We start from the raw sequence: 25206 nt of genomic DNA on the forward strand, positions 1-25206 counted from the left end.
AAAACAGTTTATGTTCAATGTTCCATTCATGTTCAGAAAGTTAAATGTTAAAGAACTGTTAATAAGGACATTTTAATCTGAATAATAATAATTATATTTCTCTAGTCAGCAACTATATGTGGTTTCTTCAGTCTTCTATATCTGCTGTATTATTATTATTATTATTATCATTATCATTTTCATTTTATTTATTACTGATTTATTTATTTTTTTCTTATGAATTTGTTAATTTATTTTTATTTTTTAACACAAAATAAGAGGAAAAAATAAAGACATTTTATAACATTGGAATGTTTTTGTAAGAGCTTTTCTTGCAGAAAACCTGATGCAGCCCAGCCTCACCCAGACTCTACCTCCAGCATCCCCCGGGTAAATTGAGTTTGAGACCCCTGTCCTACATTACAAAGTCCTCAATTCCAAAAGGAAAATTTTGATTAGAATCTTGCAATTCATTCAGTTATTTAATTCAGTATATGAACAGAACTGAATCCATTAAGGATATACTGTAGATACTTAAATTCTAAATGGATAACATTACCTAGGATGCCACCTACTATTCAAAGTTCTATCTTAAACAATTCTGACTTTAATGGGAGAGGGTAGAGGAGATGGAAAACAATAACTTGAGTATCAATATTTAACAATGGATGTGGATTCTGCATTATATATTACCTTTCAGCTCTGCCAACTCCCAAAGTTCATGACCTATTTTTGCAGACAACGCCAAAGGGTACTCAACAAGAACAGACTTGCCAGCCTCTAGGAACTTCCTTATAGAAAATAAATAATTTTATATTTTATACTTCCCTTAGAAAGATGAAAGCAGTGTATAGATATCCCCCAATTGTTATCAGCAGCTTTGGAAACTATCATATCTAAAACAGCTATGGGTTGCTCCTGGTTCAGCCTTGTTCTCCGAACCTGTAGTGGTGGATTTAGAGCCCACTACTCTGACCTAAAGTTCATTTTGGCCTTCCTCTAAGTAAACTTTTAAAACTACAACTATACATACTAGACAGGATGCACCAAAGTTCACTTTATAGTATGTATAGTACATATGATAGATAGATAGATAGATAGATAGATAGATAGATAGATAGATAGATGATAGAAAAAGCAGTTCCCAATAAGATACATGCATATTTAATCTGCTACTTTTCTTACTTCCATAATTTTGAAAGCTGGGAAAAGATATAATTTAAATATTACGGTATTTGATTTGCATCTGAATTTAAAGCTTAGTATTTTTTCCCCAGAATTTAGTTCTAAAATGTAACTGATGGATGCCTAGTTATCAATTTAACAGTTTGATAATGCAGAAAATGGTTGTGGCTCCTATTTTGTTTTCCAGTACATAAAAAAATCTGTGTGCCTCGCAGAGAATGAAAATAAGATATTTTTTAAAAAAACATGCATGCACATACATTTATACTCAAATAATAAAACAATTCCACCCAAGTATTTTTCATTTTACATCTATTTTAAATCTTTTCATGGATATTAATTGTCAACTATGTTAATGGACAGTAAGTCTTTGAAAGCTATAAAAGACCCAGATTTGCTGGAAAGTGGTAAAAAACATGCAAATGAACAATAAACAACAATTTGCTGCTTTTTAATGGTTAGCCTGTTTATGATATTATTTCTATGATTTTTTTTAAAAAAATTGGATCTTCCCCTTGGCTATTTTGCTGTTTAGAATGGCAACTATTCAACAAATATTATAATGGCAATTTGATATTAAGAATTTAAAAGGCAATACCTTACACTCTCCTTATGATTTTGGTTGTCTGTACTGATGATGGCAACATGGACCTCTGGGTTGTCTAGAGCTTCTTGCAGACTAATTTGCTTGATTGGATAAACATCACCTAGAGATCTTCTAGTTTTAGCCGAAAAAGAAAGCATCTCTAAGAAAGACTTCTCTGAGAATTCCCAGATTATAAAACAATAGCAGGAGAAGAAATATTAACATCTTAATGGTTAGAACTAGAAAGTCCTAACTGATTATATGATTTCAATGGTTGTTAACTTTGCTCCCCTGATAATATTGTGAATTAATGCTTCTCTTTGGCTTACTGATCTCAATTTCAAGATCTTGTTCTGAGCTATAAACTATGAGTTTAAAATATTAACAAAGAATAAAGTTTCTAACAATATACTTCTTAGGTTATGGAATTGTTTCTGGAAGGACTTCATAAGTAAACTTGAGAAAAAGACTCTTATTCTATATAGCATTAAAATTAAAAGGCAGCTTTAATACTATAGCAAAATGAATACTATAGTAAAACAGTAGCAACTTAAATTCAAAACAATTGTTTCAAGTTTGAAAAAAAAGTTGCTCTGGATTTGAAATTGATTATTTCAACATTCTTGAAAATGTTTTGACTTTATAAGGATATTACAACATTGAAAAAGTGCAAACTAATTCAAAGAGGAGCAATTTTTCCAAGTTTAAAACAAGGCTGTGAAGTTGATTTTGTTTGCATACTATTAGTCTGAAATATTTGGAGTAAATTAGCTTAATAACACTCAGCAAAGGTAATATTTCTGTTTTATGGAGTTTGATGTACTAATTCCAAAAACATGCTTAGTTTTGCTCTACCACGTGAAGTTTCTAATATAGAAGTATTTTTGTCATTATGTTATTTCTATATTTTCAATGCATCTGGTTTTTCTATGTTATTCCCATAAAATATCAATATCAATTTAGTTCAAAACTACTTCACAGGTTTGTTGTTTTGGGGAAAATAGAAGGAGGAAGATCTATTGGATATATTCACTGCGTTGAGTTATTTGAAAAATAATAAAGGCGGGATACATATAAATAAAATTCTGTATTTTATGCATTTTATAAATTAATGTGCTGCTCTTTGTCAGGAGCAGCCTTTTCAAACATGGTCTCCTCCAGATATGTTAGACTACAACTGCCTTAAATTCTAGCCTGCACATGTGTTTTGTAATGGTATGTAAGAATGACCTTGGGAGACATGGCAAAATGACACAATCTGATAAAATGAATGAATGACCTCTTTGAATAACTGAATCAAGAGTATTTTGTTGCAGATTGGTGATTAGACATTGTACACTCACCTGATTGCCTCTTCTCATGTTTAGAAAGGAGATGGAAGTCACATGGGCTTAGCTCACAATCCTAGCCAATCAACACCGAGCAACAAGTCTTTAAAGTGACTGTTGGATCCGCACCTTCCCCAATTGTTTGTGAACCAATAGACTTGGCTCATGTGTTGGCTCTCGACTTTTGTCGACTCTCTCGGTCAGGTAAGATTGAGAAATAGAATGTAGAAGAAAGTATGAGGTAAGTAAATCTAATTAGGGAGGGATGTGACTGCCGTCTCCTTTCTACGCATGAGAAGAGGTGTTCAGGTTAGTATACAACACTTATTCTCTATGCTGGGGAAGGAGACAACAGTCACATGGGACATACCAAAAGAGACTTTGTCCCATAGGGAGGGTGACCTAGAGGTCTTGAGATAAAAGACTTCTTTGGCAGGTACCCTCCTGCCAAACGCTGCTTCACAGAGGCATAAGAATCAATCTTATAGTGTTTTATAAATGAATTTGGAGAAGACTAGGTGGCTGCCTTACAAACATCTTCTAACAGTGCCTGTGTTGCCCAGGCTTCAGAAGTTGCTGCGCTGTGAGTTGAATGTGCTGTAAAGTTACTTGATACTGGCATATTTGCTGTTTCATAAGCTTTAACTATAGTACATCTTATCTATCTACCTAAGTTTGTTGAAGAAGCTTTATTACCCAGAGTATGTGGATTATGGGCCACAAAAAGTGGTTCTGGTACACTCAATGTAAATTCTTAGCACTCTAGTGACATCCAAGGTGTGCCACTGGATAGTTAAATGATGAGTTGGTCTAGTACAGAGTGATGGAAGAATGGTTTCCTGTGCTCTATGGAAGGTAGAGTTAATCTTTGGGAGAAAGGTTGGATCTAGTCTAAGAATGGCTTTCTCTGAATGGAATTGACAGCAGTCTTCATGGATGGAAAGTGCTGCTAACTCTGATATGCATCTTGCAGACGTGATGGCTATTAGAAAGGTATCTCAGAGATGCTTCTCAGAGTGGCTCATATGGACAAGACGTAAGGGACGACAGTACTCGAGGTAAGCCCCAAGTTGGGTAGCGGTGGATGACTGGTGGTTATGTGTTATTTATTCCTCTGAGCAGTTCTTGTATTGCAGGGAAACTGCAGAGAGGTTCATCTCTTGGACCCACTAAGACAGAAGATATGGCAGACGCTTGATAGTGCAACGTGTTAGCCACGAGGCCCATGTGAAAATCTTTCATGAGGAAGCTGATGATTCTTGGCAGCGGGACGTATACAGGTGAGATGTTCTCAGACTGGCACCATTCGCAGAACGTAGACCAGGTGTGGCCATAAATGCAATTGGTTGATAATCTCATTGAAGCTTGCATTAGAGCTATGTCATCTGGGTCATAGTCCTGTGATTCTAAGTCCTTCCTGATAACTTCCAGGTGGTCCGATGAAACCACCCGGGATCCGGATGATGTGATGCACCTTGACGTAGCATGTCCTCCAAAACAGGGAACTGCCATGGGGTTGCGATGGAGAGCACTTGTAGGTCTGTGAACCACATTCACCTGGGCCAATGGGGAGCAATGATGATGACCTCTGCTTCTTCATAGAGGATCTTGTTGATTAGGTCTGGTAGAATTGGTATCGGAAGGAATGCATAGAGGAATCCCTTGGGCCATGGGCACCTCAGAGTGTTGATTTGTTCCATTCCCATCTCTGGATATCAGGAGAAGAACCGAGGATGTTGGCCATTGAGTGCAGTTGTGAAGAGATCAACTAGAGGGTAATCATACCTGTTGCAGATTTGGTCGAATGGGATCAGTATTATTTGCCACTAACCTGGATCCAGAGTCCTGCGTGAGAGCCAGTCTACTTCTAAATTTAGTTTCCCCAATATGTGGTCTGCTGAGAGTGATTGCAGATGTCTCTTTGTCCACATATCTAGTTTGAGGGATTCTAGCATCAGGGCTTTGGATCTGGTTCCACCCAGGTGACAAATGTGACTTTTGGTGGCAATATTGTCTGTTAAGACCAGTACAGGTTGTTTGTGAAGCAAGTTGCAAAAGTGTTTCAGAACTACATGTACTGCCCTGAGCTCCAGCCAATTGATGCGTCTTTGTGCCTCTAATAGAGACCAGGTCCCTTGGGCCACCATACCTGAAGTATGGGCTTCCCATCCCGATAGGCTGGCATCCATTGTTAGAGTTATCCATTTGGAGACCTTGAAGTTGGTGCCGTTCGAGAGTGCTGAAGAGTGCCATCAGAAGAGAGATCTGGTGTGGGATTGGTATGGATCAATGAGATGTGGCTTGACCTGACTTATGAAATGGTAACAGGAACCACTGAAGCTCCCTAGCATGTAGTCTAGCCCAGGGGGTGAAACCAATGCAGGAGATCATCTTTCCTAACAATAAGGAAAGTAGGGCGAGGGAGGCCCTTCTTGAAGTTCTAATTTGAGCAATTAGTTCCCTGATGTTATTCTGTCTTTCCTGGGACAGGGAAATGACTGTCTTAGTTGAATCAATAATGGTTCCTAAGTGTTGAATTTTAGTTACAGAAATGAGGGAACTTTTTGCTAAATTTATTGAAAACTCATGGTTTTTTAGAATTTCCATGGTGAGATGGAGGTCTGTAAGGGTCTGCTGCCTGGTGGCTGCATGTACTAGAATATCATCCAAATAGCATCGGATGAAAATTGGACAAGACTTAATGTGGGCTGCCAGAGCCCCTAAAAGTTTTGTAAAAACTCTAGGGGCTGAAGAGAGCCCAAATGGCATTGCCCTATACTGGAAATGAGATCACATAAAGAAGAATCTTAGGAACTGTCTATGGGATTTCTGAATTTGAATATGTAAGTATGCCTCAGTTAAATCTAATGAGGTCATATAATCCCGTTCATGAAACGAAACCAAGATTGACGAAAGGGAATGCATTTTAAATTTACAGTACTTTATATATTGATTTAATCTTTTTAGATCCAATATAGTCCGCCAACTCCTGGAAGCTTTGGGGACCACAAAGAGGATAGAGTAAAACCCTAAGCCTCATTGACGTTTAGGAACCTGTTGAATGACCTTAATCTTAATAAGGTGAGTAATTACTTCCTCCGTGAGCAGCATAGTTTTCTGGTTATGTGGAATGGAGCAGGGAACAAAAAATGGGGGGGGGGGATATTTATTTATTTATTGGATTTGTATGATATGATACAAATTCTAATGAAAGTCCTTTTTTGATGTGGAGAGAATCAACAGAACAGAATAAGATTGTTGCCAGGCCAAGAAAAACCAGGCCAGGCAACCACCAATGGGAAGATCAGGTTGTCTACCATCTAGATTATTTAAATCATCTAGACCAGTGATGGCGAACCTATGGTATAGGTGCCACAGGTGGCACGCGGAACCATATCTGCTGTCACGCGAGTTGTTGCCCTAGTTCAGCTCCAACATGCATGTGTGTGCCGGCCAGCTGATTTTTGGCTTGCACAGAGGCTCTGGAAGGGCATTTTGGGCTTCCAAAGAGCCTCCGTGTGTGTGTGTGTGTGTGTGTGTGTGTGTAGGAGGGTGTTTTTACCTTCCCCCGGCTCTAGTGAAGCCTTTGGAGCCTGGGGAGGAAGAAACACGAGCCAGAAGTTGGGAAACAGGCCATTTCTAGCCTTCAGAGGCCCTCCCCAGGCATTGAATTATGGGTCTGGGCAATCACGTATGCGTGATAGCACACGCCCATGCTCTTTTGGCACCTGAGGAAAAAAAGGTTCACCATCATTGATCTAGACATTTGGTTACCTCATTGTGGCCTGTTATTTCCTCTTCCCCTTGCTCCCTTATCTGACTGGGGGCAGAATCTTGGTGTATACTGACCTGTGAGCCTTGGTAGTGTAAAGGTGGTCCCTGTGTTTCGAAAGGACTGGTTGGATCTTGAAGCTTTTCTAATGGTTGGTCTCAGAACTTTTCTTTTGTTGGATGTTTCTGTTAGTAGGGGGTCTAGGAGCTCCCCAAACAGGCCCTTGTGCTGGAAAGGACCTATGGCCAACTGCCACTTCTGTCTCACTCTTGCTTGCTAGGGGCAAAGCCAGTGGAAATGTCTGACTATGGTGCAGACTGCAATGGACCTTGCAGAAAATCTGGAGGCTTGAAGGGTGGCATCTGTGACATATTGGGCTGAGGCAAAGAGCTTATTGAGGTCTTGCTGGCCTCTAATGTCATCAGGCGGAATTCTGTGCTGAATCTGTTGAAGCCAGATCAGCATGACCTGGGCGAAAAAGGAAGCAGACGGGGCCGCCTTGATTGCTCAGGCCTCTGATTGGTGACTCTTCTTCAACATCTGCTATACAACGGTCTTCCACCTTCATGACTTCTTTTGCCTCTCCATTGCAGCAGCTGAGTGTAAGGACGTGATTGGTTCATCCACCTTGGCTAAGGCAATGAGTTCCTCATACCTCCCAGAGACCAATAAGATCACACAGATTTGGCCTCCTCCAGGTTCCATTGTCTAAGCAATGCAAGTTGACAGGACCATGGGGGAGGGCCTTCTCTGTGGATGCCCCGGCTTTATAGAACCAACAACCCCCCCGATGTCCATACTGCTCCTACCCTACTGGCCTTCGGTAAGACCACAAAGATCTGGCTTTGCCAGCAGGCCTGGGAGCCATGAATTGTACATCTTTCATGGCCAAATTGTATGAATGATGTGTATGCATGCAATTATGACTGGTTTTTTTATAAAACAAATGGGTTTTTATTACAGGGTTCTAGTTTCTTTTTGAATTTGTATTATATTGTTTTGTAAGCCACCTTGAGTCCTTCGGGATTGAGCAGCATAGAAGTAGAATAAATAAACAAATGAATAAATGAATGAATGAATGAATGAATAAATAAATAAATAAATAAATATGATGGTACTACATTAAATAATTTTTTGTCCTTAGAGAAAGGGCTTGGCGCTGCCGCTGGGAAAGACCACTCTTTTAGAAGTGCTTCTCTGAATAGGAGAGGCACTGGAATGATATCTGTACCTGCTGCTCCTCTGAGAAAAAGGGACATTCTTGTTCCTTATCGGTTTTTATGCTGTCTTTGGTCTCCTGCAAGTCCAGGAATAGGTGAGGTGGAAAGAGAGGAAGGAGTTGGTGTTTTGTGAGGGATGTCCTCATCATCAGACAAACCTTGAAATGGATCATCTTGGGTTTGAGAATCCTCTCTATCATCTTCCTCCTCCTCCTCTGAAGTGGAATTCTCTGAAGATTGAGGGTCTGAGGTTACAGTAATGACCTGTAGTGCTTGATTAAATCTTTTGTGTTTGGCTATGTTAGCAGCACATGTGGATGGAATGTTGCCAGCTTGAAGTCTGGCCTGCATCGCTTGGGCAAGGGCAGCTGCAGTCATTATTTGGAATTCAGGTAATACTTGCAAGAGACTCTGACGTGGAAGAGTCATGAATTAGAGCCTGAATTATTTCTGCCTCATTGGTGGCTGTGGTTGGAATCCTGCACTATTGGCCCTGTGCCCCAGAGATCAGGTTGGACCCTGATCAAATTGGTAGTGTCTAAATCTATATTGGAATTCCCTGAGGTAAGCTAAACAGAGTTAGCTATTTCAAGGGATGGTTCCCTTGTCTGTACCCTGAATCTCTTAGATGATTTATTACACTGTTTCTGTAGAACCTTGTCTATTCGTTTCTCGGCTCTATTAGGTTGATTGGGGTTTTTTCGTGCATTTTTTTCCAGTGGGGTTTGGGCTCGAATTCTTAGATGCCATCAAAAATGTTAAGTTTCCAAATTGGCAGAGCAAGAATTTTTGGTGCAGACTGTTAGCCTAGACCTTGGTTTAGTAAGGGCCTCTGCAGCTCCTATTCCCCTCCATTTTTACCACAGAGTAAAAATGCCTTACAGCGTGGTAGCAATGGGACCTTTAAAAATAAGGTCACTAGCTACCAGAAACAATTAGAGAGCTTTTTCTGAGATTTATTACTTTGTTACATGAAAGCCGCTCCCCAGCTGATTAAAATTAAAGTGAGATGTGGCTATGGAATGGAGTAATTTAACTAGCCACTGAAGCCTTGACTTAAAATACAGGACCACTTCCCAGCTGATTTAGTCTATGGTGGGAATGTGCTGTGGAGCTGTTCTGTTTAAATGAAAAGTGCCATTGAAGCCTGGAGAGTTGACAGCCAGCCACTTCTCAGCTGGCTCATTTAAATGTGGCTTTTTAGAGAAAGCATCGATTGTGAGGAAAATACAGTTTGAGGATTTTTGGGCACTGAAGTCGGGCACTTGGTCGGCAAGCCGCTTTACAGCTGAATCATTTAAATGCAGCTGCTGAATATTCAATCCTGAAAGCCCAGGACAGTCCCCTGGAGATAAGGGGAAAAGGAAATAGGTAGGATTTCTAAAAATGAAAAGGGTAGGTTTAATTTGTAGGTTGGAAGGCTAAGTTACCTGACGAGAAAATAAATTAAAGATATGAGTGAAGGAGTTTTAAGAAAAAGCCTTGAGAGTGAGCCAACAGCTGTCCTGCTGAGTCAGGACTGAGTGAATAACTGGGGAAGGGGAGGACCCAACAGTCACTTTAAAGACTTGTCGCTCGGTCCTGATTGGCTAGGATAGCAAGTTAAGCCCATGTGACTGCCATCTCCTTTCCCAGTATGGGGAATGTTTATTGACTCATCCCAGAGAGGTTTGAAAGCAGTGTTGCTTCACAATGGAAATATGAAACCATCATTCCCTATTGCTCAGTTGTGTCATCTAAAGGAAAGTTATGAAAATCTGTCAGTTGTTTTGGATGCCGTTCAATAATAACAGGGGTGGGCCCCACCTGGTATCAGGGAAATGCCGCTTCAATAGTGGAAATGAAGCTGTGCATGCAGCTCCATTACCGCTGGCCGTGCATGTGCCGTGCAGACGCAACTGATGTGATTCTGATAAAAATTACAAAGCTTTTTGCTGAATTCTTGCTGCCGGAAGGACATTCACATGAAATTTCGCTGCTGCACATGTGTACCAGTTGAATCTCACCATGGCACCTGGAGTGGCAGTGGGGCCAGCAGCAACAGTGGCAGGCCAAAGCTCTGGCCATGTGGCCTGCTCTCTGCTCTCCTGTGCCATAGGTATCTCTTGGCGCATGAGGTAATGGCGCCCTCAGTGAATCATGGCCTTTGGGAGCAGTGCTCTGCTCCTGAGGGCCAGGACTCACTCGGGGTGCCATTGCCGTGCTGAGATAGGCTTGTGGTGCGGGATAGCAAAGGACAGGCCATGCTGCCAGAGCACAGGGCCACTCAGCTTGCTCCCCGCACTGCATGCCATCTTCTTGGCATAATAAGAGAGAAGCCATCATGCAAGCACTGGAGCAAGGCCCTGAAAGGTAAGGGCTGGGTGGGTCGCTCATGGCAGGGTGTGCAGCAGGCGGTGGAGTGGGTGGTGAGTGGGCAAATGGGCCACTTGCGGCAGAGCTGCCACTCATGGCAGGGCAATCGGTGGGCATCGGAGCAGGCGGCAGGTAGACAAATGGGTTGCAGAGCGGCGGCAGTAACTTATCTTATTTTAAAGCAATATTTGGGCTGTTTTACTTCTGCATATGCGTCCTCATGTGATATTCAGAATCTGCACATTTGCAGAAGCTGAATCTCGCACTGCGCACATACGTGCAGTCCTGGCCCATTCCGGTGGGGCCAGGAATGGTGGCCCATTGCTGAATATAATCATCGTCAATGGAATATCAGTGGAGATTTGAAAATGATTGTTCTGCTAATGAGAATGCAAGGAGGTTGTACAAAATATTGCTGCTTCTTATGTTTATGGGACAGTAGAAATACAGTAGAGCATTATGTTCGAGATGATTGGGGACAGAGAAACATCTATGCTCCAGGTAGACAAAATCTACACCATAATCTTTAGTTGTTCCAACAAAAATCTTTCTTTCTCCACTACATATAAAGTTAGGATTGATTAAAAACTTTCTGAAAGCCATGGCAAAGACAAATTCACAAGAATTCCAGTACATTTCATAGAAATTCTCCAGCACTTCTCCAGCAAAAATGAAGGAAGGGGTATCTGTTGGTCCTCACATCAGAGAGCTTTTGAGAGATGATGTGTTTGAAGGAACTCTACATGATAAGGAATTGAGAGCTTGGAAAAGCTTCAAGTAGATCTGTGAAAACATCTTAGCAACAAATAAGTCTCTGGAATATGTTGAAGGTGTTGAGGAACTGCTGAATGCATACCAATGTCTTAGATGTCGCATGCCTCTGAAAATGCACCTTTTGCATTCAAATTTAGATTTCTTCCCTCCAAATCTTGGGGATGTAAGCAGTGAAGGACCGCAATTAGTCTGTGCTACCAGAACATGTAGGAAGTGCATGCACACGTGCGTATGCGTGCTCCCGGTGCAAGATTTGGCTTCTGTGCATGTGTGAAGCAAAAAACTGCGATTTTCACTGGAATCTCACCGGTTGCATGTGGGCATGGTGCGTGCATGGCCGCCAGTGATGCAGCTGCATGCACAGCTCCATTTCCACTACTGGAATTGTGTTCCCTTCTGTTCCAGGGGCAGCCCACGCCTGGATGTAAGTGATGAAAAAGACGAGTGGTTTCACCAGGACATTGAAGTAATGGAACATCATTACCAGGGTTTTTGGAATGACTCAATGATTGAAGATTACTGTTGGATGTTATATAGGGACAACCCTGAAAAACCGTATCAACTGTTTTGTAAGGTCAAACATTTTTTTCTGATATGTAGATTACTGTTTTCTTAATGTCACCAGTATATTTCTTATACCTTATAATAATAATGCTGCTCCATGGAAACTATACCTGCTACAGAAAAACTATATACATTTTTGAAATCAAAACAAAAAATGATTCAGAAAAGTACAAGGTCAATTGCGATGGTTACAAAAAAATTTTTAAAAATAATCTTTATTGAGTTTTACAAAAATAGAAATATTTTTGTAGAGCTATGTAATGAGAAATACAGTGATTCCTCGTCTTACAAACGCCTCATCATACAAAGTTTTCGAGATACAAACCCGGGGTTTAAGATTTTTTTGCCTCTTCTTACAAATTATTTTCACCTTACAAACCCACCGCCGCCGCTGGGATGCCCCACTTCCAGACTTCCGTTGCCAGCAAAGCACCTGTTTTTGCGCTGCTGGGATTCCCCTGCTGGGATTCCCCTGCAGCATCGCAAAAACTCAGAAGTCCAGAGGTGGGGTTTCCCATGGAGGGGAGCCTCAGGGGAATCCCAGCAGTGCAAAAATGGGCATTTCAGCTGGCAAAAGGGTTGAATTTTGGGCTTGCACGCATTAATCGCTTTTCCATTGATTCCTATGGAAAACATTGTTTCGTCTTACAAACTTTTCACCTTAAGAACCTCGTCCCAGAACCAATTAAGTTTGTAAGACAAGGTATCACTGTATATTACAAATATTTGTATGGAAAAACAGGATTTTTGACTTCTAGCAGAAATGTTCTCAATGATGATATAAATATAGAAAACAGCGTAAGAGTTTAAGAATTCAGGCACTACTTTGCATTAAATGAATCATATTGCTTAACAACTATGACTGTGTTTTTGCCATGTAACTCAGTCAATTCTGCCATTACATTTTGATTCTGAAATGAATGTTATTATTTCAACTAGGACGTGAGAATAAAGCCACAGAGTTTAAAAACCATGGGACACCATAGTCAAGATATATACTTGTGTGACTACATTGTATTTTAGTTCAATTAAATAAAAGTCCCCTCTTACCTAGAAACAAATCCCAATAATTTAAGATGCTGAACAGGATTTGAAGGCAAAGGATTTAGCAAATCTCTGATTCGTACAGATCCAGCTATTCCAATTCCAACCACTACTGTTCCAAACATTGCCAATTCTAGATGAAAAAGAAGAAGAGAAAGAAACATTAAACAATGAAAAAGCATTTGGCTTTTGAACTAATGCTAAGGCAAGCATAAAAAACCAAGTGACACAATTTAGGCAATTGCAATCATTTGCTTTTAATGGTGAAATTGCAGAACTCTAATTACCACATTTCTCTAAGCCTTTTTATCTTATCAGAAGCTTGTTCTTCCTTTTCTCTTTTTACTATTTTTGTCTATTAATAAACCTTTTTGTTTTTAATTTAATACCTTCTTTCCTGTCAAATTACATAGAGTGAAATAAATAAGAACAGTTTCTATTTATTTTCTGAATAACCTTTATAAGCAGGTATATAAAAGATTCTTTGAAACCAATATTCCCTCTAACACGCGCAGCGCGCTGGGGCACAGGGAAAAACCAAGCTCAGCCCAGAGTTTTCCATGCCAGCACGATGGAGCCGGCGCCTATGGGCTCTAAGCCCCACCTGGCTTCTCCGGCTGTCACTGCGTGCCGCTTTCCCGGGCGGCCTTTACTCTCCCCCCCCCTACCTTTAGCAAAAGTGACATCGGGTCTTCCACCAGCCCCTTGTAAACGGGCTCAGGCAGCAGGGCGGTGGAAGAGGAGGCGGTGGAGCCAAGGGGCTTGCACACGCCCCCCCCATGGCACAAGGCGAGCACGGAGGTCAGGGCAGCAGGGGCCCCCTGACGTCAAGATCTGCAACGGCAAGCAAAGCTACTGACAGCAACCACCCGATCGCTGTGAAGGAGTCTCAAAAGCCTCCTGAGGGGGTTTAAAGCAGGGCCTGGAAGATTGCCCCCCCACCGCATTTTGAAATGGAGAATCCAGCAGTCAAAAGAGATGCGAGCTGTCCATTGTGAGTGCTGAGACAATGGAAGGAGTTGTGAAACTTCGGAGAGGGGGGTGGGGGGTTGGAGAGGGAGGACGAAGCTTTGGAGAGGGAGGATGAAAAGGCGGGAGGGGCTGGAGCCGAGTGCCTGGCAGCACGTCTCTTCCCCACCCCGTTTCCCTCTGGCTCCCCCCCCCATTTTGGAGCCAATGGAGTCTGCTCCAGGAGGATCCTTCCTTTATTTCTTTATTGGCCAATTGTGATTGGACACACAAGGGAGGAGAGATAAACAAATGAGAGAATGAAGGGGGGAGAGAGGGAGAGGACGCAGGAATGAGAGACCTGGAAAGAGAGAATGAGAGAGAGGGAAAAGAGAAAGGAAGAAAAGGGAAAGAGAGAAGTGGAGAAGGAAGGAAGGGATGAAGGAAGGAAGGAAGGAGAAATGGAGGGAGGGAGGAGGAAAAATGAAATGAATGGAGGGAAAGAGGGTGGAAGGACTTTTTTGGGGGGGGGGTAATTTCTCTCTCTCTCAATATACATTCAAACAATACAATGTACCATCTAATTTTCAATGAATAAAATTCAGTATTTTCTTAGTAACTAATATCAATCATCCCAAAAGTTGCAAAAGTTTTTTTTTCTAATTTTGTCATCCAGTTACATACGTTTTCTTTTAGTTAAATTCCCTCCTTAATATTCCTTCAAAAAGTACAACACCAATCATATTTCTAACTTATTAACCAGTATGCCAAAGTGCTAAATTCAATTCCATTTATGCATTAATCCAAATCAGTATCACCTACTGCATATCTTATTATAATCAATACTTCTAACTTTATTAAAACAGATCAGCAATTCTTAAATTCATATATCTAAAGAGAAAAGTAGAAGTTAAAGAAAGAGCAAACAAAACAATACTCCAAGCTTAATCAACCCTTCTCAAACTCCAATTTCTTCAATCTGAGCAGAACTTTGAACCAAACTCTTTTCTTTTTTCTTTTTTTTGTATCCCCTTTTAATTCCCTTTTCCAATTTATTCTTTCTATTCTTTCTTTTAGGAAGAAAGGATTTTATTAGTAAAATAAAGGGGTTATTGGATCAAACTTTGGACATTTGACAAGTTAGTTATGATAGTAGCCATTTCCCAGGGTTATGTGAACATCTTTTGGGATGTTCAAGCAGCTGCAGGGATTCACTTAATGACTATGGCAAGAAAAGTGGTAAAGTGAGGCAGAACTCACTTAATAACAGTCTTACTCAGGAGATAGAAACGTTGGCCTCATTGGTTCATTTACTGACTTTTCAAAGTCGCAACAGCCCTGAAAAAAGTGACTTATGCTCTTTTTTCACACTTAGGACCTTCGCAGCAGCCCAATGATTGGAGGATCAAAACTTTGCTGCCGTTTCATTTTTATGACCGTTGCTGTGTGTCCTGAGGTCATGTGACCCCCTTTTGTTTCTAACCGATTGACGCCGAGGCATGGAAATGTGCCGCTCAGACATTCTACTTTTCTGCTCACACCGAAAAAAATTAGAGGGAACACTGTTTGAAACTTTTTAAATTTACTCTGCTTGCTTAAATGGTACAAGTCATCCTTCTAAAAGATGGAGAATATTTTTATTCATTAAATTCTTATACATGTGAGGAAAATTGGACTAAATTGCCAGAAGTATGCACAGTAAGTAAAAGACACCTGTCTACAAACAATTATCTATTCTTGGCCTCTCTAATATTCCATTCATTCCTCCACTCCGTCAACAATTTGCTGGAGAAGGCAATAGCTAAGAAAACCAAAATCAAGTAGTCCAAGAAGAAATATAAAACATGGACAGAAGTACATACCTGGGACAAATAGAATGGGACCTTCTTTTGAATTGATATAGGCAGATCACAAAAGCTTTCTTTCCTTTGTACATATGAGAGTTAGTTAAAAAAAGTAACATTAAAGTTGAGTTACTTTTTCTGTGTTCCAGAGATAATCCTACATGACTTGTTATCACGCAGAAACAGTACATGGGTGTCAAAAAGAAATTCAGTTTTTTTTCAAAAAACACAACACAGTTCTAACAAAATTGTAATTAGATTAGCTAAAGTATATCTACTTTTTTTAAAAAATAGTTTTTTCCCCTTTAAAAATCATGAATTCTGTTCTCTATAATGCTATAATACTATTATTTTATTATACTATTATACAGGCTGATTTTAGAAAGCTTCATTTTTCCCAGCTGAAATCCCACTCCCTTTTCATTGAAGTTTTCATAATAAAAATTCAGAAATTTTGGTTACTGGTAATTAGAAACCTCCAAACACAATTTCCACTTGTTTATCAGTTTAAAACAATCATGGAGAGTTATGCTTTTTTAAAAAAATCATCTATATTATCACCAACCAATAGCCTAAGACATTGTTTAAATCAACACACAGTTTACTGTCTTCTTTATCAATGGGAATTTTTCTATTAGTTTTTATAGTCACAAATATCTGTGACTAAGAGGACTAACTCAATGTTCAAATGGCAACAGTTATGTACAGTGGTACCTCAAGATACGAACCCCTCGTCTTACGAACAACCCGAGATACGAACCCGGGGTTCTTAAAATTTTCGCCTCTTCTTACGAACTTTTTTCATGTTACGAACCCCAAACCCAAACTTCCGGGTTCGGCGTTCACCCGGCTGTCACCTTTTAAAACAGCCGGGGGGCTTCCCAGCAGCCTCCCAAAGCCGAACCCGGATGTTCGGGTTTGGCGTTCGGCTTCGGGAGGCTTCTGGGAAGCCCCCCGGCTGTTTTAAAAGGTGACAGCCGGGCGGCGGGGCTTCTCGGCGGCGGTGGCAGGTTGGTAAGATGGAAAACGTTTGGGTTCAGGAGGCCACTTTGGGTTTTTGTCTGGGAGGGAGGGCAGGAGGTCCGGCGCTGGGGGAGGGAGTCAGGAAGGTCCTCCTGCTCCCCCCCCCCAGCGAAAAACCACAAAGACGGTCTGCCGCCGCATAACAGGCAGGGCGGAGCAGCCTGGAGCAAAGGGAGTCTGAAACCGCCGGCGGCTTCAGCTTCCCATTGCTCCGTGGGCGGCGGCAGACCACCTTTGTATTTTTGGCTGGGGGGGAGCAGGAGGCACAGGATCGGGCCGGCGGCGGGCGTGAGGCGAGGCAGCAGGTCTGCATCCTGGGTGGGCGGGCGGCGGGCGAGGAGGCGCGGGCAAGCGAGATGGGGCGGGCAGCGAGACGGGGTGGGCAGCGACTGGGGGCGGCGGCGGGGGCGGCGATGCTGTGTCCGACTCGGGGCTGGTGGCGTCCGATGCAGCGGGCAACATTGTCGGCTGCTCCGGGCCGCTCCCGGAAGCGGCCATGGGAGGGCGAGCTGCCTCAGGGAGGAGGAGGATCGGGCGGGACCAGGTGGGGGCTGAAATTTCTCCGCTGGGAAGAAGCGGCGATGGATCCTCCGTCTACCTCTGTCGGCTGCTCCGGGCCACGGGGGCGAGGATGAAAGGGCGGAAGGCGTGCTCGGCTCTGCCGCTCCAGCCCCTTTCGATCAGCACGGGAGGCAGGAGAGGACCGGGCGACCGGAGAAGCAGCGCCCCTCGCCCCTGTGGCCCGGAGCAGCCGACAGAGGTAGACGGATGATCCATCGCCGCTTCTTCCCAGCGGAGAAATTCCAGCCCCCACCTGGTCCCGCCCGATCCTCCTCCCTGAGGCAGCTCGCCCTCCCATGGCCGCTTCCTCCACCCTCCATCGCAAGCCCTCGCCACCGCAGCCAACGCGCGCTGTGATCTTCAAGCCCGGCTCCTTTCGGCCCAGCATCCCGGGCCAAGCGGCTGCCTTCCGTCACTGAGCCTGGCTCGCCCGGAAGATCGTAGCGCGCGTTGGCTGCGGTGACGTTGCTGCCGGCTTGGCTTCCCTCACCGGCGCGCGCTACGATCTTCCGGGCGAGCCAGGCTCAGTGACGGAAGGCAGCCGCTTGGCCCGGGATGCTGGGCCGAAAGGAGCCGGGCTTGATCCGCTGAGCCTGGCCGGCCTGGAAGATGGCAGCGCGTGTTGCCTGCGCCGGCGAGGGAAGCCAAGCCGGCAGCAACGCCGCCGCCGCTTGGCTTCCTTCGCCGGCGCAGGCAACACGCGCTGCCATCTTCCGGGCCAGCCAGGCTCAGTGACAGAAGATGGTAGCGCGTGTTGCCTGCGCCGGCGAGGGAAGCCAAGCCAGCCAGGCTCAGCGGATCAAGCCCGGCTCCTTTCGGCCCAGCATCCCGGGCCAAGCCGGAAGATTGTAGCGCACGTTGGCTGCTGCGGCGGTGACGTTGGCTTCCCTCGCCGGCGCAGCCAACGCACACTACGATCTTCCGGGCGAGCCAGGCTCAGTGACGGAAGGCAGCCGCTTGGCCCGGGATGCTGGGCCGAAAGGAGTCGGGCTTGATCCGCTGAGCTGATGTTCCCCGGTGCGTCGGGCGCCACCAGTCCCGAGTCAGACGCACTGTCGCCGCTGCGCCCAGCCGCTGCCCGCCCCGTCCTAGCCGGAGCCTGAGCCGGTCGGTTGCGCCTCCTCGCCCGCCTGCCCGCCCAGGATGCAAACATGAAAAACATGGAGGCTGGTGAACAAAGGCCAGAACTTTCGGCTTCTGGGTGGATGGGAGGAGCTAAGCGGTGGGAGGAATCAATGCCGCTGGGCTGGTAACATCTCCCCAATGTAAAAAGCCGCTGGGCGGGCTTAGCTCCCCCTTTCCAGCCCGAGGCCGAAAGAAAAACGCGGAGGCTAAAGGAGTCGGGATGTGTGGAAGAGGTCCGCGGGAGAACTGGGGAGACCCCAGCCCACGCCAGCTGCTTGCTCTCCCGGAAAGACCCCAGCCCACACCTTCGGGAGCTTCCCAGCCGGGTCCCTTCCACGGGGCAGTGGCCACGGCTCCCCCCAGTTCTCCCGCTGACCCTTTCCACACACGCACATCATCCCCACCCTCCGCGCCGCCGGTTGGCTGTCATCTTCTAAAGAAGCAAGAAGAGGAGGAGGAGCTGGGCGCCGGTGGTGGCGGAGGAAGGCGCCCAGCTCCTCTTCCTCTTCTTGCTTCTTTAGAAGATGACAGCCGGCCGGCGGCGCGAGAATGTGGCTCGGAGGCTGGGAGGGAGGCAGAATACAGGAGGAGGAGGAGGAGGGAGGCCAGGAGGGAGAGGGGGAAGGAGGGAGGGAGGAAATCAGAGAAGACGCACGTACAAACCGCCCGTGCGTTTCCCTCCCTTCCCTTCCAGTCATTGCAAGCCGGACAGTAACTGTTGACTTTTCCGTTAATCCACCCACGAGGCTCCCTCCGGGCAGCCTGCGCTGTCTCCCCCCGTCTCCCCCCCCCTCCACCCACACCCGAACAAAATCCGAATGCCGGAGGAAATGAGGCAAAAGGGGTGCACATTCATGAATTTTATTAATGAGATGTAAGGTGGACGGGATATTATTTTCCTTCCAGTATTGGGCATATAGTAATTCTAGCTGCATTCAAGATGTGCAAGATCAAGTATCTATCTTCTTTTTTAAATTTTTGTTTACATATTCTTAGTAGGAACAATTCAGGTTTTAAATGAATACTCTATTTTGTTTTGTGATTTGTTCTAAGTATAGTTTAATTTTTCTCCAGTAATTTTTTGCTATTGGACATGTCCACCAGCAGTGGTAGTATGTTCCAATTTTTTTTTACATTTCCAGCAGGAAGGTGAGAAATTTGGGAACATCTTTGCTATGTGCGATGGGGGAAGGTGCCAATGGTAAAACTTCTTATAAAGGTTTTCTTTGTATGGGGTTGCCAATGTTAGTCTATAATTTGAGTTCCAGAGTCTCTCCCATTCGTTTAAATTTATGGAGTAACCAAAATTTTGGGCCCATGATATCATTTATGGTTTAACTTGCTCCTCTACTATTAGTTGTTTAAGGAGTAAAAAGGCGTTGATTGCTTACCTAAACACCTCTTCTCGTACGCTGAGCAGGTACAGCAGTCACGTGGGTTGCTCACTGTCCAATCCGCATAGGACTGAGCCTGTCTTTAAAAAGATTGCTGGATCTTCCTTTTCTCCAGAATTCGTGAAGCCGTAGACTTAGGCTTGAAAAGTGGTGGCTCGAATAGTGCTCTACTCTCATAGATAATAAAGGAAGGAATAAAGGCACAAGCATAGTCAGGAAGACATAGGGAGGGAAGTGACTGCTGTACCCGCTCAGCGTATGAGAAGAGGCGTTCAGGTAAGCAATCAACACCTATTCTCCATACTGTAGGAGTGGGTCCAGCAGTCACGTGGGACATACCCAATAGATGTGTCCCTAGGGAGAGATTAGTTGGCTATCATGAGAGATAACGGATTGGAGGACTCTCCTGCCGAAGGCAGCATCCGCTGAAGTGTAACAGTCAATTTTATAGTGCCTTATAAAAGAATGGGGAGAGGCCCATGTGGCTGCCTTGCTAACTTCCTCCAAGAGTGCTTGAGTTGCCCAGACTGCTGATGTGGCTGCACTTCTTGTAGAATGTGCTGTGAAGCCTCGTGGGACATTGAGGGATGCTGACTCGTAAGCTTTGGAGATTGTCCCTCGAATCCAATGGCCTAATACGGTGGATGAGACTTTGGACCCCAGAGACCTGGGGTGGAAAGCTACGAATAGGGCTTCGGACCTATGAAAGATCCTAGTACATTGGAGATAAATTCACAGAGCTCTAGTAAGGTCCAAAGTGTGCCATCTGATGGAGAGATGGTGGTTTTGGTTAGAGCAGAAAGAAGGCAATACAATGTCCTAGTATCTGTGAAACATGGAGCTGACCTTTGGTAGAAAGGTGGGGTCCCATCAAAGGACTACTTTGTCCGGATAAAATTGGCATAAATCCTGGCAAATAGAGAGCGCCGCCAGCTCAGAAATGCATCTAGTGGAGGTGATTGCCACCAGGAATGCTACTTTGTAGGACAGGTGTCTGAAGGAGGCAGAATTTAGCAGTTCGTATGGAGTTTGGGTGAGAGAATGCAGAACTCGAGGTAAGTCCCAGGATGGATATCTGTGAACAGTGGGAGGCCTGAGGTTCGAGATGTCTCTGAACAGTTCTTGTATTTCAGGGAAACTGCAAAGCGGTTGTCCTCGGGGTCCTGCCAGGACTGAGGATAAGGCTGCTAGGTATTGCTGGATAGTGTTGGCTGAGAGACCTAGGTGGAAGTCTTTCATGAGGAAAGAAACGATTCTATGAATGGGAATATACAAGGGAGAGAGGCCTTCCTGGGAACACCACTGGTGAAATTTGGACCAGGTATGGTCGTAGATCCTGTTGGTAGATATTCTTCTAGATTTTAGGATAACTTCCATGGCGTCTGGATCATAACCTCGAAGGTCTAGGTCGCACCGGATAACAGCCAAGCGGTGAGGTAGAACCACTCCGGGTCTGGATGGTGAGAGACCCCCTGCTCCAACATATCCTCTGAAGTGGGAAGTCGCCAGGGGTCCTGGTAGCCACTAGAGGTCCGTGAACCAGGGTCGTCGAAGCCAGTGAGGGGCTATCAGTATTACCTGGGCCTACTCGAGGAGGATCTTGTGGATCATGTATGGCAGGATTGGAATTGGTGGGAAGGCGTATAGGAGACCTGGAGGCCAAGGGGTTCTGAGTGCGTTGGTTGCTTCTGCTCCTGGGGATGGGAATCTGGAATAGAACCGAGGGAGCTGAGCATTGGTCACGGTCGTGAACATGTCTAGCGACGGGTGACTGAATCTGAGGCAGATCTGCTGGAATAAGTCTGGATGGAGACTCTACTCCCCTGGATCCAGCATCAATTGGAAGAGCCAGTCTGCCTGCACATTGAGGATTCCCGATATGTGGTCAGCTGACAGAGACTGCAGGTGTCTCTCCGCCCAAAGGCCCAGCTTCAGGGCTTCCTGCATCAAGGCCTTGGGCCGGGTGCCTCCTTGTCTACAGATGTGGCTCTTCATAGCCATATTGTCTGTTAGGATTAGGACATATTTGTTGAGGATGTGTGGTTTGAACCTCTTGAGGGCTAGCGACACAGCTCTCAGTTCCAGCCAATTGATTGGCTTGGTTGACTCCTCCGATGACCACCTGCCTTGGGCTATCAGGCTCGGAGCGTGGGCTCCCCAGCCCAGGAGACTGGCATCCGTGGTGATGGTAAACTGGTCTGGAATTCTGAAAAGGGATCCTTTGTCCAGAGTGGAGGAAGTCCACCACGAGAGGGATCTCAGGACGACGGAAGGGATCAGAATGGAACGTGCTGAGTTGCTGGTCCCTGATCTCTGGAATGGCAATAAAAGCAATTGGAGTTCCCTAGCATGGAGGCGTGCCCAGGGAATGATACCAATACAGGACACCATCTTTCCCAATAGGGAAGACAGCGTGGAAATGGAGACCTTTCTTTGGGATCTGACTTGAGCGATAAGCTCTTTGATACTAATCTTCCTTTCAGGAGAAAGGAAAACCTGAGATAGGTTGGAATCTATGACTGCCCCCAGGTGCTGAAGAGAGGTGGAAGGATGAAACTGACTTTTTAAAAAATTAATGGAGAAACCATGCTCCTGTAGGAAGAGACATGGATAACTGATGATTATCCATGTCTCTCCTGTACTGCACTCCTGTACTGTACTGTATTGTGCTCCTGTACTGTACTGTACTCCTGAACTGTACGGGTGCCCTCTTTTGAGGGACCATAAACTAAAATGTCACCCAAATAGCACAAAAATATGAATGAGGGTAGCCCGGATATGAGCTGCCAGGGCACCCAGGAGCTTAGTAAAGACTTGAGGGGCCGAGGACAGACCGAAGGGCATGGCCTTGTACTGATAGTGTTTGCCCTGAAAGGTAAAGCGGAGAAATTGTCTGTGGCCTTTTAAAATGGGAATGTGGAGATAGGCCTCCGTAAGGTCTAAGGAGAACATGAAGTCCCCGGAGTGAATAGATGCCAGGATAGAGGACAAGGAATGCATCTTAAACTTTCTGTATTTGATATACTGGTTTAATCTTTTAAGATCCAAAATGGCTCTCCCTCCTCCAGAGGTCTTAGGGACCATAAAGAGGATGGAATAGAATCCAAGTCATCTTTGCGAGGAAGGAACTGGCTGAATAGCCCTAATGGAGAGGAGATGATGGATCGCTTCCTCCATGCGGAGACAAGAGGAAGGGGATCTAGGAGAAGGGTACGAAATGAAATGTTTTGGGGAAATGGAGATAAACTCCAATTGAAGTCCCCGTGCCACTGTGGAAATAACCCAGGGGTCCTTACAAGAGCGGCGCCAGCTGGAAACGAATCAGGCCAGGGGCCCCCAATGGGGATAGAGTGGTCATTACCTCCTGGACCTTTTTGAGGCCCTCGAGCAGAGGAGCTTCTTTGATATCGAGACCCTCTGCTCCTGGGGATTCTATCTGATTGGGAACGAAACCGGGAATTATAATGACCTGAGTTTTTTGAAATGCGAACCCCTGATCTTGCTGGCGATTGGACCGCTGAAAGGACTGAAGTGTTTTAACAGACTTCTTGGTAGTAGGCCCCAGGATTTTTTCTTATCAGTGGTTTCTGTAATTAGAGGATCAAGTAAATCACCAAATAATAGCTTACGTTTTAGAGGGCCCAAGGTATGCTGTCACTTCTGCCTCACTCCCGCTTGCCAAGGGCGGAGCCAGAGAAGCCACCTGGCTACTGTCGAAGCAGCCATCGACTTTGCCGCAAATCTTGAGGACTGTAGGGTGGCATCTGCAATATACTGGGCTGCTGCAAAGACCTTGTTGAGGTCTTGTTGGCCCCTTAAGTCATCGGGAGGGATATGCTGGTGAAGTTGCTGCAACCACAGAAGCATGGCTCTAGTAAAGAAGGATGCTGACGCTGCGCATTTGATTGCCCAGGTGTCTGCCAGGAAACATTTCTTGAGCATTTGCTCCAGACGTTTGTCCTCTGGCTTTAAGACTTCTGCCTTGCCAGGCAGAGCTGCTGCAGAATGCAGGATCTTGACCGGTTCATCTGCTTTGGGACAAATAAAAAGATGCACATAAGAAGGTGAGACTTTATAAAGTTTCTTATCTTTAGAGGAGGGATTGGAACCTAGAGTTGGATAATCCCACTGTTTCAGCAAAGCGTCCTTAAATAGTTTAGGCAGTTCCTTTGATTGTCACCCTTGTACAAATCACAGGTGGCCAAGTCTCTGCGGATGCTAATGAACCACTCCCTTTCTCCACTCTTTTGAGTGGTAATTCAGGAATAAAATTCCCGTTCTGGAATTTCTGCAGATATGCAGCTCAGACTACAGCCAGTGAAACCTCAGCAGGTAAAATTATGCCACTAAGCATAATTTTCAAAATATCCTTCAATACCAGCACACTTCCTTAGCTATGGTCGAAAGCAATGGTCATCCCCATCTTCAAAAAAGGAGACCCCTCTCGTCGATAACTATAGACCAATATCAGTATGCTATGTCCCATGCAAAGTCATGGAATCAATTATAAACAAATCAATTACTCTCCATCTAGAAACTAATAATTTGCTCTCTAACAAACAATTTGGATTCAGAAAAAAAATATCCTGTAACCTGCAGCTCCTCCACTGCAAAAATATATGGACTACTCATCTTGATCAAGGGAAATCTATAGATGCAATTTATATCGACTTCTGCAAAGCCTTTGATTCAGTGGTTCACGATAAACTACTCCAAAAACTCAAATCCTATGGCATCTCAGGACCACTCCACAGCTGGATTACAGCATTCCTGTCAAACAGACAACAAGTGGTCAAAATAGGAAGCACCATATCCACCCAAGGTAGTGTTCTGGGACCAACGCTCTTCATTCTCTATATCAATGACCTTTGTGATTACATCACAAGCAACTGTGTCCTTTTTGCTGACGATGTAAAACCCTTCCACACCACCGATAACACAACTACTCTCCAAAAAGACCTTGATGCTGTTTCTGAGTGGTCTAACACATGGCAACTCCAAATCTCAACCAGCAAATGCTCCATCCTACACATTGGGAAAAAGAATCTGAACTCCAAATACGAACTGAATAATCAAATTATCACAGATAACCCCCACTCGGTTAAAGACCTCGGTATATTAATAACAAAAGACGTAAGTGCCAAAGCCCACTGTAACAACATAGCCAAGAAGGCTTCAAGAGTTGTAAACCTAACCCTACATAGCTTCTGCTCTGGCAATCTCTCATTACTCACCAGCGCTTACAAAACTTTCGCCAGATCCATCCTCGAATACAGTTCATCTGTTTGGAACCCATATCACATCTCAAACATTAACACCCTTGAAAATGTTCAAAGATAGTTCACAAGAAGACCCCTTCTCTCCTCCATTCAAAACAGAATACCCTACGAGACTAGACTTTCAACCCTGGGTCTAGAAAGCTTAGAATTAAGATGCCTTAAACATGATTAAATATTGCCCACAAAATTATATGCTGCAATGTCCTGCCTGTCGGCGACTACTTT

The 25206-nt window shown here is 44.5% G+C and overlaps 1 protein-coding gene across 5 annotated transcripts in view; it reads right to left on the bottom strand.

Annotated features, from left to right (window-relative positions):
* The window catches only part of BLVRA (biliverdin reductase A), a 43613-nt gene that overhangs the window by 14556 nt on the left and 3851 nt on the right, over positions 1–25206 (bottom strand). Inside the window, exons 1-5 of one of the 5 annotated variants that reach the window (XM_070729533.1) lie at positions 19700–21528; positions 15618–15681; positions 12814–12940; positions 1763–1882; positions 673–770 (exon numbers count right to left, since the gene is read on the bottom strand). In XM_070729533.1, the coding sequence (XP_070585634.1) occupies positions 673–770; positions 1763–1882; positions 12814–12932 (337 nt within the window). In that variant the 5' untranslated portion in view covers positions 12933–12940; positions 15618–15681; positions 19700–21528. Of the gene's footprint in view, positions 1–672; positions 771–1762; positions 1883–12813; positions 12941–15617; positions 15682–19699; positions 21529–23331; positions 23734–25206 lie in introns of those variants that run through there. The other 4 variants (XM_070729536.1, XM_070729534.1, XM_070729535.1 and 1 more) reach the window with 4 other exon arrangements.

Source organism: Erythrolamprus reginae, chromosome Z (assembly GCF_031021105.1).
Source record: "Erythrolamprus reginae isolate rEryReg1 chromosome Z, rEryReg1.hap1, whole genome shotgun sequence".
NCBI lineage: Eukaryota > Metazoa > Chordata > Lepidosauria > Squamata > Dipsadidae > Erythrolamprus > Erythrolamprus reginae.